General features: G+C 52.1%; 1 protein-coding gene across 6 annotated transcripts in view; it reads right to left on the bottom strand.

Moving 5' to 3' along the window:
• Positions 1–21,043, bottom strand: part of GGT5 (gamma-glutamyltransferase 5) — a 24,824-nt gene extending 3,781 nt beyond the window's left edge. The window contains exons 1-7 of one of the 6 annotated variants that reach the window (XM_013983128.2): positions 20,436–21,043; positions 18,118–18,693; positions 2,958–3,088; positions 2,556–2,651; positions 1,818–2,013; positions 674–831; positions 81–227 (exon numbers count right to left, since the gene is read on the bottom strand). In XM_013983128.2, the coding sequence (XP_013838582.1) occupies positions 81–227; positions 674–831; positions 1,818–2,013; positions 2,556–2,651; positions 2,958–3,088; positions 18,118–18,290 (901 nt within the window). In that variant the 5' untranslated portion in view covers positions 18,291–18,693; positions 20,436–21,043. Of the gene's footprint in view, positions 1–80; positions 228–673; positions 832–1,817; positions 2,014–2,555; positions 2,652–2,957; positions 5,048–18,117; positions 20,225–20,435 lie in introns of those variants that run through there. The other 5 variants (XM_013983129.2, XM_001929318.6, XM_021074377.1 and 2 more) reach the window with 5 other exon arrangements.

Genomic DNA, 21,043 nt, shown 5'->3' with positions numbered 1-21,043 from the left:
AGCCTGGCTGGGTGTGGAGTTCAGCTCACGGGAGCCGAGCTGGACTCGTGGCTGGAGGCCTGGGGACTTGGGAACCTCACCTTTGAGCACGTTGAGGACGAAGCTGAGAAGCGCGCCCCCTGCAGGCGGCGGCGGTGAGTACAAGGTGTAGTCCCCCAGGGGCATGGCCAGGGCGTCCACCACCTCCACCTGGAATGAGGCCAGGTCCTTCCGAGTCAGCTGGCCGCCTAGGGTGAGAAGGAGATGGGAAAACTGAGGCAGAGTGTCATGCACTGACCCCAGGTCACACAGTGGGGCTTCCCTCATCACCTAGCCTTCTAGAACCAGAAGGTGGGCTGTGGGCAGGGGTGGCACGACCGGAGGATGGGTGGACAGAGGCCAGAGATGGCAGGACTGGGGTGCAGGGAGGCAAGCCGGCCTCTGAAAAGCTGTGAGGGTGGCCAGCTCCAGGCCTGGAACCCACTGAAGCCACCAATAACCCTCTCTCCTGGCCCTGCTCCCTGGGGGCTCTGACCGCAGAGCGTCTGAGGCCAGCCAGCAGTGGGCAGGACTGGGGCATGCCCTTCCCAAGCCCTGGGAGCAGCTGGCCCTACCTTGGAGCCTGGGGATGCCCCACTCTCAGTCCCAGCACACAAACCCTCTTTATGTGGCAGGGGGACCTCAGCATACTGACCTTCCCTGGCGATGTCGTCTAGCAGCAGCTGGCTCAGCCTCCCTGTGTACAGGGCCTCTGCGCCTTCCGCGGCCACTGTCTCCAGGGTGGAGGCCAGAGCGGGCCACAGGAGTGGGTCCTGAGGCCTCAGGGGCTCTGTCCCGTTGAAGAAGAGCTGCCTGGGGGGTGGGGGCAGCTTCAGGGTGGGGCTGGCTCCCAGAGGGCTTGGCGCACCTCTGCAGGGAACCCAAGGGAGGTGGTTCTGGGACTGGTCCTGAGGGGCTGGGGTGGACATGGGGGCGGATGCTCTAGGAGTGAGTGGGCCAATGCCTCCCATGTCTCGTCGCCTAGGCCCAGGGAGGCCACACTTCCTGTCAGGCCTGCGTCCACCCAGGGCCTGACCCTCTACGCTCCCAGGGGACCTGGTGGATGGGCTGGCAGGGCAGGTGAGTGGGGCAGAAGCGCTCCTGCCAGCCTAAAGTGAGTGAGATGGGAGGACCAGAGGGCGGTGGCAGGGCCCAGACCACGCCCTTGGAGCCCCATCCACCTGGGCATAAAATCCCTCTGGCCTGAGCCCATCCAATTAGGGGCTGCCATGGGGAACCCAGAGGGGCATGAACTGAGATGGTGATGTACTGGCTGTCCAAGGCCCATAGCCCCCAGAGGGTCCACCCTTCAGCTTGAAGAGGGACAGAGGAAGAGCTGGGGTGGGGTGTGGGGACCGGGGTGAAATGGGGAGTAGGGACGGGGATGGGGGAATCAGGATAAGGGGTGGGGGAGGGGGCTGAGGGATGGGGGTGGGGGAGGAGATGAGGTATGAGGGAAGGGGAGAGGCGGGGGAGGGCTAGGGGAGCAGGAGAGGGGGAAAGGAAAGCAGATGTGGGAGGAGGGGAGAGGTAGGGAGGGGATGAGGGGTGGGGAAGGAGGATGAGTGGATAGCGGATGAGGGATGAAGGGCTAGGGGATGAAGGATGAGGGGATGGGGGGATAGGGTATGAGGGGAGGAGGGAGGAGGTAGGAGGGGGTAAGGATGAGGGGATGGGGTGGGGGATGAGGGGAAGGGTAAGTGGGTAGGGGATGAGGGGATGAGGAGAGGGGTGGGGGATGGGTTCGGACCATGTGGCCTGAGCCCAGCAGCTGAGGAGGGCCCACGGGTGGTGCTCACCTCAGGGAGGACGCATACAGGGAAGGCCTCAGGAAGCTGCTCTGCAGGAACTGGCCAAGGATGTGGGGCACACGCAGGTCCCCTTGGAGCAGCTCAATGGTGGGCTGGAACAGCTGCGCCCAGGGCAGGCGGCCGTGGCGGCGGTGGGCCTCGGCGTAGCCACGGAGCTCCCCAGGCACCCCGATCCACTGGGCGCCTGCAGGGCATGGGGTATCACTTCCCATCCTGTGCTGCCCCCCTGCCCTTGGCCCTGACCTTGGCTTTCCAGGCCCCAGGGGCTCTTTATCACCTTCACACTTGGCCCCCAAGCCATGGCTGCCAGAGTGAGCTTTCTGGAGCCCACGCAGGGCCGGGTCCCTCGCCACACAAACCCCCGTGGCTCCACTGCTTCCTCTACAAAGGCCATAGGCAGGCCCGTGGGGCTCAGCAAAAACTGACCTTGCAACACCCCCAACCCCATCCCACTAACCCATCTCTGCCGAACCCTCTGGGTCTTTCGCCAAGCTGGGCTCTCTGCTTGGATGCCCCTCCCAGCTCAGAGAGCCCTCCCCTGGGAAAGACCCCCACCCCAGGGGGCCAGGTCCTCCTGGGGACTTCCCAGCCCCAGCTGCTGCCCCCGACTTCCCCAGGCCAGGGTGTATCAACCTGCCCATGAAGTATGCTGCCCCTTCAGGGGGGAGATCTGGTTAGCCCCAGGGGTCTGGGGGCAGTGGCGGGTAGACCCCTCCAGGACCTTACCTGTGCCCAGAGGCTGGGCCTGCTCACACTGGTCCAGCAGACCCGCAACGTGGCTGGCGGGCACTCTCTCCCTGGCGTTGATGACCTCGACCCTCCCTGGAGTTGGGCAGAGGGTGCAGGGGTCAGGGGCAGTCCTGTGTCTGCCAGGCCTCACTGCCTGCCATGGTCCCCTTCAGATGGCCCTGGCCCTGCTCTGGGCCTCGGCTCCTCTCTCTGCACCAACAATTGGCCTCTGTGCTAACACTTGGGATAGCTTTGTGGAGATGGGTTGTCACCAAGAGGACCCAGGAAGGGGCGTTGGTGGACCAGGCAGGGCAGCCGAGCACGTGGGATGCTTGCAGGCACCTCGCTGTTAGCTGTGGACAAGCCCACACTCCCCATACAGGTCCCAAGTGCACTCACCTGTGGTCGCGTTGTAGATAGTGAAGATGACTCCTCCACCCAGGCCCATGCTCTGGGGGTTGACAACCCCAGTGCAGACCAGAGCCGCGATGGTGGCATCCACAGGTGAACCGTGTTTCTGGAGGATAGCTCTAGGGGACACAGCACAGAGTAAGCAGCCTGGCTCCCCTGCTCTGGACTCCCCAACCTGGGCTTGCTCTGCTAGCATTCACTGGGGAATGGGGACAGGTGGGTGGCCTGTCTGCTGCCACCAAACCCAGGTGAGTTCGGAGACCACACTGGGCTGCCCTTTCAAGTCCAGCTGCACACAGGTCCACAGCACTTTACAGACTGCAAAGTACGATGCCATTTACACTATCCCTGGCCATATAGAGGGTGCTTCTCAGTTTACAAAGTGCTTCTGCTGTCATAATTTCCCAGGCCCTCCCAGCAGTGCTGGCTCATTGACAATAGGCAGAACAAGGCCTGGGCCAACCCCATGATCCCTCCCAGTGGCCCCAGCAGCCCCAGCAGCCCAGCCTGGCTGCCACTCTCTTCACCTCACTGGGGACACACTAGCCCAACCCCTTCAAGACTGGACTTTCTCTGGTGACCCCAGGATCCTTCCCTGCCATCAGGGCCTGGGCTGATGGGTCCCTAGCTCTTCCCGGGGCCCCTGGGTGCATGGGACTCCCCTCTGGCTTCAGTTTCACATCTGACTGTGGGCAGCAAGGGGTTATCCCTGTAGCTCCGAGGTGCTGGTCAGACTGGCCTGAGCCAAGGAAAGGTGCTCCCTGGGGCATAGCCCCACGCAGCTCCCTGGGGCTGCCTCTTCCATCCCAGTCTGGGATCCTCCCCAGCACCTCAAGGTTACATGGGGAAACCAAGACCCAAAGAGCCCTGACCCCAGCATCCTCCCAGCTCAGGCCTGGCAGCCCAACTGCCCCACGCTGGGCAAACACCCTTCCCTGAACCACATGTCCCTGCTCTGGGCCCATACGAGGGCACACACGGTGCCACATGGACACATGATCTTGGAAAGAGGGCACAAAGCCATGACAAGAAAGGATGGAGCATTGCTCACCTGAGTTAGTGTAAGCCTCCCATCTGGTCCTTGCATCTGCTCGCTCCCGTGCATTTTAACAAAATAATCTGTTAACATGTAAATCAGATGCCCCAGCAATGAGAAATTAAATAATTCAGACCAGACTTCCTCCAGACAACTAGAAAAGCCAGACAAATAGAAAACATCTGCTCAGAGGCAGGAGAGAAATACAAGCCTTTGAGAGAGAAGAGCCTGACATTTGGATCTCTTTTCTGTAAAGAAGATTGCTGGTCCTGGAAGAGGAGGCTGAGCAGCCAAAGCAGGACTTCTGATACCCTTGGGTGCCTGGGGACCAGATGCAGTACAGAACCACACTTGGAGATGGACCCTCATTCTAAGCAACAGTCAGCTAGAATAGACCAGCTCTTACAAGCACGGTGGTCAGCTTCAAATCATCCCAGCCACTCAAACTGGATGAAGGTGATCCCAGAATGTTAGAATCCTAGGCCTCAAATTATTATGATTTTTTTCTTTTTATGACCACACCTGTGGCATATGGAAGTTCCCAGGCCAGGGACTGAATCAGAGCTGCAGCTGCAGGCCTACGCCACAGCCAGAGCAACATAGGATCCGATCTGCATCTGTGACCTATGCCGCAGCTCACGGCAATGCCAGATCCTTAACCCGCTGAGCGAGGCCAGGGAACAAATATGTATCCTCAAGGATAGTAGTTGAGTCCATAACCCACCAAGCCACAATGGGAACTGGTCAAAATTATTTTTAACAACTTTTATACACACTCTCCAGGGCTAAATTAAAAAACACAAGCCAACAAGGAAGTATAAACAAAACCCAAAAAAAGCATAGACAGTGAAGAAAAGGACTCTCCAGATTATGAAAGTGTCAAACTTCAGAATTGAAATAGCTTTTAAAAACTTTAACTTTTTTTCTTCCTTTTTATGGCTGTACCTGTGGCACATGGACGTTCCCTGGCTAGGGGTTGAATCGGAGCTGCAGCTGCTGGCCTGCACCACAGCTCAAAGACAGATCCTTGGAGTTCCTGTCGTGGCGCAGCAGTAACGAATCTGACTAGGAACCGTGAGGTTGCTGGTTCGATCCCTGGCCTTGCTCAGTGGGTTGGGGATCTGGCATTGCTGTGGCTGTGGCATAGGCTGGTGGCTACAGCTCCAATTGGACCCCTAGCCTGGGAACCTCTATGTGTCTCAAGTGCGACCCTGAAAAGACAAAAAAAAAAAAAGACGGATCCTTAACTCACTGAGCAAGACCAAGGATCAAATCCACATCCTCATAGACACTATTTTGGGTTCTTAAATAACTTTAAATAACTATATTCAAGGAAATAAAAAACAAGATTAGAGAACTGGCAACTATAAAATGTGGAATTAGGAGCAATGGTAACAGTAGATCACCAAGTTTAAACACACTTTTTTTTTTTTTTTGGTCTTTTGTCTTTTGTCCTTTTAGAGCCGCACCCATAGCATATGGAGGTTTCCTGGCTAGGGGTCGAATCGGAGCTGCAGCCGCCAGCCTACGCCAGAGCCACAGCAACGTGGGATCCGAGCCACGTCTGCAACCTATACCACAGCTCTCAGCAGTGCTGGATCCTTAACCCACTCATCGTACCCACAACCTCATGGTGCCTAGTCAGATTCGTTAACCATTGAGCCACGATGGGAACTCCTCACTGGGAACGATATTTAGTCACTTATGATGGAGCATGACAATGTGAGAAAAAAGAATGTATAAATGTATATGTGAGTGGGTCACCTTGCTGTACAGTAGGAAATTGACAGAACACTGTAAACCAGCTATAAGAGAAAAAAATAAAAATTATTAAAAGAAAAAATTATTACAAATAATGAGGGACACATTATTATTATAAAAACCTCAATTCAACAGGAAGCTACAAAAATCTCAATGTGCACTTAACCGTGTTATTTATTTATTTATTTTAGCTGTATCCTCAGCATGTGGAAGTTCCTGGGCCAGGGATCAAACCCACGCCATAGCAGTAACCTGAACCACTGCAGTGAGAATGCTGCATCCTTAACCCACTGTGCTACCAAGGAACTCCAATAGCTTTTTTTTTTTTTTTTTTCTTTTTTGGCTGCCCCTGCAGTACATGTCAGTTCCCAGGCCAGGGATTGAATCCAAGTGGTTAACTGGAACCTATGCCACGGCTGCAGCAATGCTGGATCCTTATCCCACTGCACCACAGTGGGAATTCCTCCAACAGTTTTAAAATATATAAAGCAGGAGTTCCCTGTGGTGCAGTGGGTTGAGGATCCGGCTTGGGTCACTGCTGTGGTGCCTGGGAATTTCTGCATGCCATGTGAGTGGCCAAAAAAGAAAATAATAAAGCAAAAATCAGCCAAAAAGAAGAAGTAGACAAATATTCATAGTGGGCGATGGACATACTTCTATCAGTTACTGATAGACTACGAAAAAAAGAAGTGAGGCTCTAGAAGATTTGAAAAACACCATGACAATAAGTAGACTGAACTGACACACCTAGAACGCTGTACTCAACTACCGTCTTGAGTACACAGTCTTTCCTGGAACCCACAGAATATTGATTAAAAATTGATCACCTGCTGGACCTTAAACCACATCTCAACAAGTTTCAAAGAACTGAAATCACAGAGATTAATTAGAAAATCCCCATATATTTGGAAATCAAGAAAAACACTACTAAATAACTTGTGAAACAAAGATGACATTACAACAGAAGTTAGAAAAAGAATTTTTTTTTTTCATTTTTGGCCGCACCCATGGCATATGGAAGTTCCTGGGCCAGGGACTGAATCCAAGCTGCATCTGGAGCAACACCAGATGCTTATCCCACTGCACTGGGCCAGGGATCGAACTGAATGGCAATACCCACAGGCAAGTGGATCATTATTAACCCACTGCACCACAGAGAGAACTCCAATGTTTTGAACCAAGTGCAATGAAAATATCATACATCAAAAGCAGTGGGGTTGGAGTTCTCTGGTTCTCTGGGTTGAGAACTTGGCGTTGTCACTGCAGTGGCTTGGGTCTGATACCCGGCCCAGGAACTTCTGCGTGCTATGGGAGTGGCCAAAAGAAAAATCAATGGGATTATCAGCAATGGTGGGAGGAAGGTGGGGTAGACAGTGGGTCTGGGGAACTCCCAGGAGCCCCTCCAATTCTCAGGGGGCCTGGAGGACCAATCAAACCGAGAACATTTGCTCAGATGAGTTTTCTGGGCTGAGCTTGGCAGCCTCCAACATACATGTGAGTGAAAAGGAAGTTTGGAGGGTTCTGATCTGGGTCCTGAGAGCAGGTGAACCAGTTCCTTCTCCAGGGCGGATCCCTGCATGGAGGGAGGCCACTGGGACAGGAAGTCAGACAAAGCAGGACAGAACGCCAGGGGTAAAGGAAAGAGAAGACGTAGAGCTTTGCAAAAAGCCGTGGAGGTGATCAGAGAAAGCAAATACGGGAAAGTGAAAGGCCATCTACATTTTAAAAATTATTTTGTGGAGTTCCCCTCATGGCTCAGCAAAAACAAATCTGACTAGTATCCATGAGGACGCAGGTTCGATATCTGGTCTTACTCAGTGGGTTAAGGATCCAGCGTTGCCGTGAGCTGTGGTGCAGGTCGCAGACGCGGCTCGGATCCCATGTTGCTGTGGCTGTGGCTGTGGCATAGGCCGGCGGCTACAGCTCTGACTGGAACCTCCATATGGCGCAGGTGTGGCCCTAAAAAGACAAAAACAAACAAACCAAAAAAATCACTTTGTGAAAACAACAGAAGGATCTCAAGAGCCGTGGTGCTATAAAAGTTATTTTGATCCACGTTCTACCTTCAAATTACGGGAAAATTCATCTTGCTTCAACGTGAACAATAAAAAGTATTGAAGTCACACCCCATACAGAGTTGACATAAGAAAAAAGATAAGAGAGTTCAGAATAATGTCCCGTGGAGGCATGCCAGAAAGACAAGCCCAGAGCACATGTAAACTGTAACTTAATATTTCAAGTTGTGCTAAAATAAATTGAAAGAATTGCAGAAGCAATTAAAGAATAGCATGTATTAGGATTAGAAAACCCTAAAGTAAAATGACTAGAGAAAATGAGGACTTAAAAAACAAAATCACAGGAATCCCCTGGCGGCCCAGTGGGTTAAGGATCCAGCACAGTCACGACTGGCGCGTGTTCCATCCCTGGCCCTGGAACTTTCGCATACCTCGGGCATGGACAAAAAAAAAAAAAAAAAAACTGTGCAAATGAAAATTTTACTTTTTTTTTTTTTTTTTTTTTGGTCTTTTTGCACTTTCTAGGGCTGCTCCCGCAGCATATGGAGATTCCCAGGCTAGGGGTCCAGTCGGAGCTGTAGTCACCAGCCTACACCACAGCCATAGCAACGTGGGATCCCAGCCATGTCTGCAACCTACACCACAGCTCACAGCAATGCCGCATCCTTAACCCACTGAGCAAGGCCAGGGATCGAACCTGCATCCTCATGGTTCCTAGTCGGATTCGTTAACCACTGATCCACGACGGGAACTCCAAAAATTTACTTTTTTTTTTTTTGTCTTTTTAGGGCCACACCTGCGGCATATGGAAGTTCCCAGGCTAGGGGTCCAATCGGAGCTGTAGCTGCCAGCCTACACCACAGCCACAGCAACTTGGGATCTGAGCTGTGACTGTGACCTACACCCCAGCTCATGGCAACGCCAGATCCTTAGCCCACTGAGTGAGGCCAGGCATTGAACCTGCTTCCTCAAGGATACTAGTCAGATTCGTTTCCACTGAGCCATGCCAGGAACTCCTGAAAAATTTACTTTTGATGATTGGACAGAACATTCATCTGCTGGGAAGAGGGGAAATTAACGGAAAAAAAAATGGGAGAAGTAGCCAAAGCTATTATAGGTAGTGAGGTCTGTGGTGCAGATTTAAAAGGAGGGTGGGGTGAGTAAGGAAGGGATATGTGGAAATAGAAGAATCTCCTTGATTGATTGATAGGGATTATCTGACAGCAAAACCAAACCTTCAGAGCCTATGCCGAGAGACGACGGAAAGAACAAGAGGAAGAAGCGGGCACAACGTGGTTGCAGTATTACTCAGAGCAGGGAACTAAACTATAAGGGTTCTCAGAGAAACAGAACCAATAGGATAAATATACAGAGAGATTTTTATTTTGAGGAATTGGCTCGTGTTATTGTGGGGGCCGCTGGCATGTCTGAAACCTCTGGGGCAGGCCAACAGGCTGGAAACCCAAGCAGGATTTCCATGTTCCTGTCCTGAGACAGAGTTCTTCCTTCTCTGGGGAAGCTCAGAGCTTGCCCTTTAGGCCTTCAGCTGATTGGGCGTGGCCCACCCTTTGTCACCAGGAGCTACCTGTTCTACAGTCAACTGGTCGTAAATGTTAAACCACATCATCAAAATACCCTCACAGCCATAGGGAGACAAGCATTTGGCCAAACAGCTGGGCACCAAAACCTAGTTGACACCTAAAGTTATTCATCTCAGAGGAGCCAATAGAGATATCTGAAGAAAAAGTGCCATATCTTATATATCTGGTATTGTAATTACATATGATTTTATAACATGATACAGACATCAATATGAATATAACCATTACAACAAAAATATAAACCTTTCTTGGTATTAAAAGGCATATCAGGAGTTCCCGTCGTGGCGCAGTGGTTAACGTATCCGACTAGGAACCATGAGGTTGCGGGTTCGGTCCCTGCCCTTGCTCAGTGGGTTAATGATCCGGCGTTGCCGTGAGCTGTGGTGTAGGTTGCAGACGCGGCTCGGATCCCGAGTTGCTGTGGCTCTGGCGTAGGCTGGTGGCTACAGCTCCGATTTGACCCCTAGCCTGGGAACCTCCATATGCCGCAGGAGCGGCCCAAGAAACAGCAACAACAACAACAAAAGACAAAAAAAATAAAAAATTTAAAAAAAATAAAAAATAAAAAATAAAAGGCATATCAGGAGTCCCCGTGGTGGCTCAGCAGAAACAAATCTGACTATCCTCTAAGAGGGGCAGGTTCGATCCCTGGCCTTGCTCAGTGGGCTAAAGGATCCATGTTGCCCTGAGCTGTGGTGTAGATCGCAGATATGGCTTGGATCCAGCATTGCTATGGCTGTGGTATAGGCCAGCAGCTACAGCTCCGATTCAACCCCTAGCCTGAGAACCTCCATATGCCGCAGATGAGGCCCTAAAAAACCCAAAAAAAAAAAAAAGGATGTCAAAAAGAGAAAATAAGGGATAGGGAGTTCCCTTGAGGCTCAGTGGGTTAAGGATCCGGTGAGAAAACCCTAAATTTGAATACCAGCTAAAAAAGAATTAAGCTAATAGTACATTGAACTGATAACCGTACACAAAAATAATTTAATTAACTAAATATGTTTTGTGGGATATATCTTAAGGACCAAAAAAACCTCTGCAAAGACTTTTTTTTTTGTCTTTTTAGGGCCATACCCATGGCATATGGAAGTTCCCAGGCTAGGAGTCAAATCAGAGCTACAGCTGCCAGCTTACACCACAGCCACAGCCACACGGGATCCAAGCCATATCTGCGACCTACACCACAGCTCATGGCAATGCTGGATCCTCAACCCACTGAGTGAGGCAAGGGATCAAACCTGAGTTCTCATGGACACCAGTCAGGTTCATTAACTGCTGAGCTACAACAGGAACTCCCCAAAGACATTTTGAATTTTTCCCAGAAGATTTATTATTCACAGTGTTTTTTTTTTTCTTTTTTCTTTTCTTTTCACAGCCACACCTGTGGCACATGTTAGTTCCCAGGCTAAGGGTCAAATCAGAGCTGCAGTTGAGGCCTACACCACAGCCACAGCAACACCAGATCCGAGCTGCATCTATGACCTATACTGCGGCTTACAGCAGTGCCAGATCCTTAACCCTCTGAGCAAGGCTGGGTATTGAACCTACATCATCGCAGAGACAACGGTGGGTTCTCAACTCACTGAACCACAATAGGAACTACCATAATGTACTGTTGAAGTAATTCTGAAACTATTTTGTGAGTATCTGGGATAGAGCAAGTAAGTAAATATATTGCCATCGTTGGGAAATTCTCTCAAAGACGCAGAGACAGGTATGGAATAAAGAAAGATGCAGAAGACCCTGCCATGGTGGATATGAACTAGAGGTATCAGAAATTTTGCATTTCTTCTGGCTCTATGCACTGACACAATTTATAAGCAATGGCACCCCAGTAGCTGGGAGCCCTCATAGCATCCAGATTTTGCTTTCTAAAATACCATTCTCAGAGTTCCGTCATGGCACAGCAGAAACGTATCCGACTAGGAACCATGACGTTGCAGGTTCGATCCCTGGCCTTGCTCAGTGGGTTGAGGATCCAGCATTGCCATGAGCTGTGGTGTAGGTCACAGACGCAGCTCGGATATGGCATTGCTGTGGCTCTGGCGTAGGCCGGTGGCTACAGCTCTGATTAGACCCCTAGCCTGAGAACCTCCATATGCCATGGGAGCAGCCTTAGAAAAGGCAAAAAGACAAAAAATAAAATAAAATAAAATACCACTCTCCACCAATTCCTGATTTCAGGTCTGAGGAGATATACAAGTAGATCCTGCATGTCAGGAATTCTCGAAGACAAATGGATTCCTGTAGAAGAACATAGATGCTGGCTTAAAAGGTCTCTCACTGGACAAATTTGTGACAATTTGAGCATCAGAAAGAGTAAAGCGATAGATTACAACCTAGTGAATTAAAATAACCCATGAGTCAATAGTGATACTCAAGGGAGTTCCCATTGCGGCTCAGCAGAAACAAATCAACTAGTACCCATGAGGATTCAGGTTCAATTCCTGGCCTCACTCAGTGGGTGGGCAAACCAGTGGGTGCAGCATATGGAAGTTCCCCAGCTATGGCTATGGTGTAGGCCGGCAGCTGCAGCTCTGATTCGACCCCTAGCCTGGGAACTTTCATTCGCTCCTAAAAAGAAAAAAAAAAGTGATACTCACGAGTATTTGGCTTGGGGAGGAGAGATCTTCTTTACAGAAGAATGCCAGCCAATGAATGTTGAAGACATCACAAGTTTAGAAATCATCTTTTTGCAAAAACAAATGTATTTGTTCAGATGAGGATCAAAACAGATGCTAAAACAGGGGGTCCATGTTGTTTAAGAAAAGGACAGTCACCTGGTCTCAAAATATCCAACCATATGTTTCCTGATTTAATAGGGAAAAGGGAGAGATCTGGAAGATACCCCCTTTTGAAGCAGCCAGCTTAGTATCCCCAGTGATGTTCTGACACTGTTCCTTCCTATGTGAAAATTATCAAACAAACCAAGACTGTGAAGAAAGACTATGATATAGCTGAACTGATTTCTTCAAAAATGTTAGTGTCATAGAATATCAACTTTTTTTTAAAGCAAGGGATCATTCTAAATTAAAGAAGACTAGAGAAACATGACAATTACAGATTGGATACTGGATCTAAAGGGATGGATGGATGGATAGATGGATAGATAGATGATAGATAATAGAAAGAAAGAAAGGAAGGAAGAAAGATTGGGTCAATTGGGAAAACTTTGAATTGGACTAGATATTAGACACTATGATTGTATCAAGATTAAATTTATTGTGTGATTAACAGTATTAAGGCTATATAGGAGCATAATCTTGTTCTTAGTAAATACAGTCTTTAAGTATTTAGGGGATAAAGTGTCATGTTAAATATAATTTATTTTCCAAAAATGTGGAAAGATAAATATATGGGGAGGGGATGTGACATAATAAGAAAAATTGGTGGATCTAAGTGAAGAGTACATAGGTATTTTTTCATTTTTCTGTAGGTGTAAAACTTTGGAAATAAAAATACAAACTTTGGGGGGAAAACAACAAGAAACTTGTAGAATGCAGCTAAGCCAAACTTTGAGGGAAAATGATAGCTTTCAGGGCATATATTAGAAGAGAGTTTAAAGATCAATAATCTATGCATTCAACTAATAATTTGTATTTCCCAAGATGTATCCCAAAGATGAATTTTTCTTTCTTTTTACAGCTGTACCTGCAGCATATGGAAGTTCCCCAGCTAGGGCTCAAACCCGAGCTGCAGCTACAGGCCTATGCCACAGCCACAGCAGCACCAGATCCAAGATGCATCTGTGACCTAGGCCACAGTGTGTGGCAATGCCAGTGCAAGGCCAAGAATTGAACCCCCATCCTCACAGACACTATGTCGGGTTCTTAACCCACTGAGCCATAACAGGAAATCCAGAGATGAGCATTTTTTTAAAAAGCTACTTATACTTGGAGTTCTCTTGTGGCACAGTGAGTTAAAGATCTGGCATTGTCACTACAGCAGCTTGGGCTGCTGCTGTGGTTTGGGTTCAGTCCCTGGCCTGGGATTTTCCACATGTCACAGGTAAGGCAAAAAAAAAAAAAAAAAAAAAAAAGCAACCTTGGGAGTTCCCATACTGGCTCAGTAGTTAATAAATCTGACTAGCATCCATGAGGGCAAGGTTCGATCCCTGGCCTCGCTCAGTAGGTTAAGAATTCAGCGTTGCCATGAGCTGCGGTGTAGGTCACAGATGCAGCTCGGATCCCAAATTGCTGTGGTTGTGGCTGTGGCGGGCGGCTACAGTTCCAATTTGACCCCTAGCCTCCTGGGAACCTCCATAAGCTGTGAGTGCGGCCCTAAAAAGCCAAAAAAAAAAAAAAAAAAAAAGCAACTTAAACTCAATGGAAATTGAAGAAAATAATCAAGATAAAAGTAGACACTAATGAAAGAGGAAATAAATGCATTATAAAGAAAACCAACAATGCCAAAAAGCTGATTCTTCAAGGGGACAATAAAATTGATTTTTAAAAAACCCTTATCAAGATTGATCAAGCACTGGAGTTCCCATCATGGCTCAGTGGTTAACGAATCCAACTAGGAACCATGAGGTTGTGGGTTCCATCCCTGGCCTTGCTCAGTGGGTTAAGGATCTGGCGTTGCCATGAGCTGTGGTGCAGGTTGCAGACACGGCTTGAATCCCGTGTTGCTGTGGCTGTGGTGTAGGCCAGGAGCTACAGCTCCAATTAGACCCCTAGCCTGGGAATCTCCACATGCCACGGGAGCGGCCCTAGAAATGGAAAAAAAAAAAAAAAAGATTGATCAAGCATAATAAGAGAAAACATTTTTGCCAATATCAAGAATGAAAAAGAAGATTCAGAGTTCCAACTGTTGCTCAGCAGTAACGAATCTAAGACTCATGAGGACACGGGTTTGATCCCTGGCCTTGCTTAGTGGGACCCAGCGTTACTGTGAGCTGTGGTGTAGGTCACAGATGCAGCTCAGATCCCGAGTTGCTATGGCTGAGGCATAGACTGGGAGCTGTAGCTCCAATTTGACCCTTAGCCTGGGAACCTCCATGTGCTGCAGGTTCGGTGCTAAGAAGATGAAAAAAAAAAAAAAAAAAAAAAACCAAAAAACAGAATCCAACTACAGTGCTCAGATTGTTGTGGAGGTGCAGATCTGATCCCTAGACTGGCAAAGTAGGTTAAAGATCTGGTGTTGCTGTAGCTGTGGTGTAGGTCACAGCTGTAGCTCAGATTCAGTCCAAGGCTTGGGAACTTCCATATACCGTGGGTGCAGCCCAAATAAGTAAATAAGTAAATTTTAGAAAATAAAAATAAAATAAAACCATCACATACACACAAAGAACTCAGGCTCTGAAAATTAACCAATAAATTCTTTCAACTCTTTTTTTTTCTTTTCAGGGCCGCACCTGCAGCATATGGAGGTTCCCAGGCTAGAGGTCCAATCAGAGCTGTAGCCACTGGCCTACACCACAGCCACAGCAATGAGGGATCCAAGGTGCGAAGCAACCTATACTACAGCTCTCGGCAACACCAGATCCTTAACCCACTGATTGAGGCCAGGGATCAAACCTGCATCCTCACGGATCCTAGTTGGGTTCATTAGCTGCTGAGCCACAAAGGAACTCCTCTTTCAACTTTTTAAGGAAGAAATAACACAAATCTTAAGAACAAGAATCAACAATGAAACCAAACCTACTCTTGCAGACCATAGAAAAGCAGGGGACATTTCCCATCTTTTTTCTTTTTCTTTTATTTTTTTTGAGGCCAGTAAAACCTTGATACCAACACCTGACAAGGTCATGATAAGAAAGGCAAATGGCAGACCAGTACCTCTCATGAAGACAAAAATCCTAAACAAAATATTAGCAAGTCAAACCCAGGGATAAATAAAAACGTTAGATCGTGAACAAGCTGGGCTTGTTCCAGGAAGGTAAGGGCAGGTTAATGGGCATTATATTTTTTAAAAAGAAGAGAATGATTGTTTGATTGTCTTGATAATGTAGAAAATGCATCTGATACACAACCTGATGCAAAGATGGGCAAAAGATTTTAACAGAAAGTTAACAAAGGAGGACATCCAGAATGACCAATGATCACCTCCAGCTCATCAGCATTAGGTGTGGGCATTGTCTGTCTCCCCCCCAGGCCAACCCCAGCAAGCTGCTATGACCATCACTGCTGTCACCTCTACACTAGGACACACACGCTCACACAAGTGTGTGCACGTGCCCAGGTACACAGGCTGTTTCCTCCCAAGCCCCAGAGGGGAGGAAATGCAGTAATTTCCTAGTGAGCTGGCCAGGAGTCTGGAGAGCCATAGGGTTGGGAGGGAGGAAAGGGTGGGGCTACACCCTAATTCCCAGTGCGCCTTCCCCACAGCAGGTCCCTGATGAGATGCCCACCACGTCCAGGCTCAGCCACGGCAACCTTCAGTGGTCCAGGTGGCTGACACCTAGGGACACCTCCATCCTCATCACCTGCACACTCCTGAATCCCATTTCGCAAGTAGGGAAACTGAGGCCTGCTGGAGGCAGCAACTTGTCCAGAGTCCCTGTTCTCTTCTACCCCGAGAGTGTGACTCACAGAACATGGATGGTCTGGAACAGCTGACAAGAGACAATCCTTGGGGCCACCCCCACCCCACCCTATAACCCAGTGCCAGCCAAGGTCCAGGGCACCCTACAGGATGAGATGTCTGCACCCCCCCACCCCCTGACCTCCTCTATAACTACTCACATAGCCAGTTACACTCTGGCATTTACGATCTGAGCCCAGAGGCTGGGCAGGCACGGGGGTTCTGGGCAGAGAGTGGGGACCCTGGGAAGACCCCAGGGACAGCAGGAAATGACAGTCCCAGCTGGGCCCGCTCACACTGGGACACCAGATGGGCCCAGTTTCCTTGTGCATCAAGTGGAACCATGAATCCTCCCCCGAGGACCCTGTGCAGCACTTCCAAGTGGTCACAGCAGAGAGACTCACAAATCCTAAAAGCCACCACTAACCCTGAAGGTCATGCAGCCTCCCTAGAAGACAAGCACTCCTTCAGAGCCACCGAACACCCAGTTTACGCACATGTCTAACACGCTGGGCCATCACGGTCACCATGCTTCCACTGTATGTCCACTAGGCATGGTGGTGTGTCCTCACTCACATAAGCCTCAGAAGCTCCCCAGGGGCTCTGGTTGCCAAAAGCCCAGCCCCACTGAGGAGGGAGGAAGTGGAGCAGACTACAAGCAGGCAGGGGGCCCCATTGGACCCCACAGCAGGGTGGCCAGGGGGCCCCCAGCCCAGCCAGGGTCATGTGACTCTCTGCTGCATAGCAGCTGGGGCCAGCTCCAGGCTCCCTCCCACTCCTGGCTTCTTCAAACAACAGGAAGTGGAGTGCACTCTGACAAGGACGCAGAACACAGGGGGAGAAACCACATCCACTCTCCTCAGCCACAGGGGCTGCCGAGCAGAGACCCCAACCCAGGGGTCCCCCCACACACAGCCAGGCACGTCACAGAGACCAACAAAGACTGGGGGAGACACAGTGGGCCCCCCAGATGCGTGGCAGCAGCCCCTACCCTGGAGGCTGCATCTCCATCAGTGCTCTCTGGGGCTGAAGCCCGGACTTATTTGCATCTTTGCAAATATGGGTTCAGGGGAGCATGGCGCCTCTGCATGGGGTGAGGGGCGTGCTCAATCCCCTCCTGGCCCCAGGGAGCCCCCTGGGGAGACCAAATAGCCTGCCTAAACTTGTCCCTGTCATCCTACAGGGTGCCCTAAGAAGAAGGGTCAGAGAACTCTGAGAAGCGCCCTAAGAAAAGACCAGGAGGGGGCAGGGTGGGGACAGACAGACAGAAGGATGGCAGTTGAAGGGAGGAAGGAATGAATGAAACAGGGAGGAAGCATGGAGGAGGGGTAATGCCGGGACGAAGTGGGCACAGACGCCATCTGCTCTGCGGTGCCTTGGGCAAGACATGGCCACATTCTCCCTGGCTACAGGACAGTCCCCTTTGGTTCACAAAGCACGTCTGTCATGTCAGATATTCCGGGAAGCAGCCCCAGCCGGCAGGGAGGGGTGACAACCCAGGCTCCCACAGACCCGGAGCTGGCAGGGGCCAGGAGGGGCGTCCTGCCACATCCTGCCCCAGTGGACAGAGCAAGCCTCCCGAGGGCTGGGTTTCCTGGAAGAGGATTGGGAAACACCAGCTGGAGCCCCTCTCCATGACCCACCTCGCCCCCAGGTGGGGGGGGAAACAAACATCAGTTACCACCCTGGCTGGGCTCCAGGCTCTGTCATGCAGAGGACAGGTATGGGGACACGGTGCCCTCAGGGGTGGCTTCCCAGGGCAGCACTAAGGGCACCTTGGCAGGCCAGCACTCACATGGAGACCCTCACCCATGCCCCTGGGAGAAGACCCAGCCTTGGAAAACTGTCCTGGCCCCTCTGAAGGTGCTGGGACGGGTCGTTGGGATCAGTCTGGGCCAGACTAGTGACAAGGCAGCAGTGCCCTCTCTGGGCCTCCTAAGCCCTGGAGCTTGGACTAGACGCACACGCCACCTCTGCTCTCCCCACACGGTCCCTACCCTCAGAGCCCCCTCTGTCCCAGGTGCACGCCTGCGACCTGGTCTGTGCAAGGGCTCAGGGGCTGCTTTCTTGCTGAAGCCCAAACCCACGCAGCCCCCACATGCCAGGCTGCACACCACATGCGCCTTCTCCACACACTCAGCACTGGTCACTAAGTCTCCGGGAGGGGCCGGCACCAAGGGCCACCCATCTCCCACCCACCTCTTACTCACCGTCCAATGTCCGAGCAGATCTTGGAGTCTGCAGCAACCGCAGCGTGGGCAAAGGCCTTGGGGCCACAGTGGATGCGTTGCCGAGACAGGACCACGGCGGGCACAATGATGGCCAGCACCATCCCCAGCCCCAGCAGGGCCATGCTGACCGTGGTCCCACGGCCCTTGGCCATGTCTCCTCTGGCCCAGCGGGGAGAGGAGAGGCAGGGACACACAGGCCAGTGGACAGAGAGATGCACAGAGGCGGGTGGATGAAGGGGCAAGAAGATGAGCAGATAGACTCACAGATGATTGGACAAATGGACAAATAGACGGGGGCCACAGACAAACAGACAAATGGACTGACAGCCCAGATGGCTGGACGGAGGACAGAGAAGGAGGGTCAGACAGACAACTGGACAGTCAGGATTACAGACAGATGGACTGACAGAGGTTTCCCGACAAACAGCAGTCAACCAGGCAGCCAGGTAGGTGTGCAGACGGATGGCTGGCGGCAGGGCCACTGCCCTCCTCAAGCGCCCACTGCAGAGCTGGCCGCATGCCTGGACTTCCAGTTTTCAGCCCCTGTTCTTGGCTCTGGAGGGAAGCCAGGCAGCAGGGCGGTTATGGGGAGTTTTTCCTTCCAGAGAGGAGTCAGCGGCTGCCATTAACCCCCTCACTGCCATTCCCACTGCCTGCCCATGAAAGTGTTGGTTCAGACGCCCCACCCGTCAGCCGCCAATGCTCAGGGCTACCCCGCCCTGTGTGTGCAATGGCTTGGAGCCCACTGTCCCTAGGGAGCTGTGGTGCAGGGCTCCCAGGGCCCCCACGGCTGCTCCCTTCCCAGCAGAGCCAGCACAGCAGAAGGCAAGCCTGCCCAGGCTTCCCGAAATCAGGCTCAGAGGGGCTGGGGGCCAGGATGGATCCCCGACTCTCCTCTTCACGTGGCCCCATCCAGCACAGCTCACCTCAGCATCCCCAGAGCCAGAGGTCGCTGGGGCTGAAGGGGTTCAGAGGCAGCAGGAGAGGGGACCCAAGGCAATGTCACACAGGACCCGAGGTCAAGTCCCAGCTCAACCCAAGCTCTGCCCGGGGGTGGGGGCACCAAAGGTGACCAGGAGGGGGCTTGGCTTCTACTGGAGCACGGATTGCCCAGGACTCCAAGATTTCTGTGTGCAGAATGCAGCCAGTGCCCACCAGACTGTCCCCTGCTGGGGGCTGCTGTCCTGGAAATGCCATTGGGCCTCAGGGAGTGGGCCTCCCTTCTACCTGCATCTCTGTACATCTGTCTGCTTCCCTCTTCTTGAGCCGACAGAGTCTTCTCTCCTGGGGACACTGGCCTGGGCCTGCCCTGCTCTCAGGGTGCCCAGCTAGAAGTGGCCAGGGAAGTGGGGCCAGCTGAGGGACCCCCTCTGGCCTCAGCAGAGCACAGGGTGCAGGGGACGGGGGCTGGACCCCCACCCACTGTTAAGCATTGTCCTCCCAGGCCTCTTCACCTGGCACAGCATAGAAACTGAGGCACAAGGAGGGGATGTGGCCACATAGCCACATAGTCCACCAGGCCCCTGAGCTGCAGAGTCTACTGGGACAGGAGGCCGCCTTGTGGGATGGCGAAGGTGGTGGGCACCTCCTGCCACCCCCACCCGACCCCCAAACCGCACTGACATTGCTCAACCAGGAACCAAAATACATTCCTGGGCTGAGGACAGCCCAGCTGCTGGGACAGGGGGCAGGCAGGGTCAGGGTTGGACATCCCCCCCACCTCCCAAGCCTCCTGGTCAGGCAGAGGCCAGGGTGCAGGGATCTGCTGGACCAAAGGCCCAGGGAAGGAACAGGCATTGTGCTGGGCTGGCCAGGACTGGCTAGAAATGTGGCCCAGGAGGTCCAGCCAGGAAGGGCCCTGGTGTTGTCCAGGAGGGGAGGGGCTGGAGTGGGGAAGCCAAATCCCAGGGCAGCCTCGGCTGAGCCCCATGGCACCCAGGAAACTGGGGTGCACCCTGCTTGCATGCCAGCCCCCACTTCCAATGGAAGCAAGGCCTGCCCCTCAGGCCTGTCTTCTCCTTGCAAAGGGGCCAACACCTTTCCTCTGGGATGTAAATGAGGACTGAGGAGAGACTTGCCAACCCCCTCCCACCCCCCCACCCTCCCATCCCCCAAGGATCCCAGAGCTTAGGGCCCAGACCTAGGGGGGATTCTGCAGGCCAGCATGCCTTCCCCTGTGAGCACCTTGAAAGTACCAGGATTTCCTGCCTTATGAAGGAGACCCCAGACCTGGCCTCCCCTAGCCCCATGCCCCTGCCCTCAGGGGCCCCCACTGGTGCTCACTGGGCCCCCCTCACCTCTGCTTGCCTCCACCAGCCTTTCACAGCATCTCACCTCTGGTGTTAAAACTGTGTGTAAAGGATGAGTTAGGAGGCACTGAGGAAGGGTGGGAGGGGCTGGTCCTGGTGGAAGACGCTGGGCCTGTATCTCCCTGTTTCTCCCCAGACCCGCCCTCCTCAGGGCTCCAGTCCAAGCCCTGACCCTTGGGGGTCTGGGGACCACTTCCAATTCTCTGATCCCTGAGAACAGGACCTCCTTCTGGAATGGATCACGGCTTGGGTTTCACTTTGGGTTTCTGCTTGGAAAGCCCCCTGGGCCTGGCTCTGACCAACATGTTTTGCTCCAGCCTCTTGCCCAATCCCACTCTCTCAGACCTTAGCTTCGCCTTGTGTGTTGTGATTAGGGTGAGGCCAGACACCCCCTGGGTGGCGGGGTTCCCAGCATCCGCGGAGGAAACGCCAGGGCTGCAAGCCCCCCAGTGGCCAATACTGGGAAGTGCCGCTCCCAGCCCAGGGAAGGGGTGGCCTGGCCCTTCCAGGGGCTCAGGGTGAGCAAGAACAGAGCTGAGCATGACCCACCCTGGGCCCCTACCCACCCCCTACACTCCTAACTCCCACCCCACCCA

The sequence above is a fragment of the Sus scrofa genome, chromosome 14, assembly GCF_000003025.6.
Source record: "Sus scrofa isolate TJ Tabasco breed Duroc chromosome 14, Sscrofa11.1, whole genome shotgun sequence".
Taxonomy (NCBI): Eukaryota; Metazoa; Chordata; class Mammalia; order Artiodactyla; family Suidae; genus Sus; species Sus scrofa.
The sequence above is the reverse complement of the archived record's forward strand: the minus strand, read 5'-3'. Positions and strand labels throughout refer to the sequence as shown.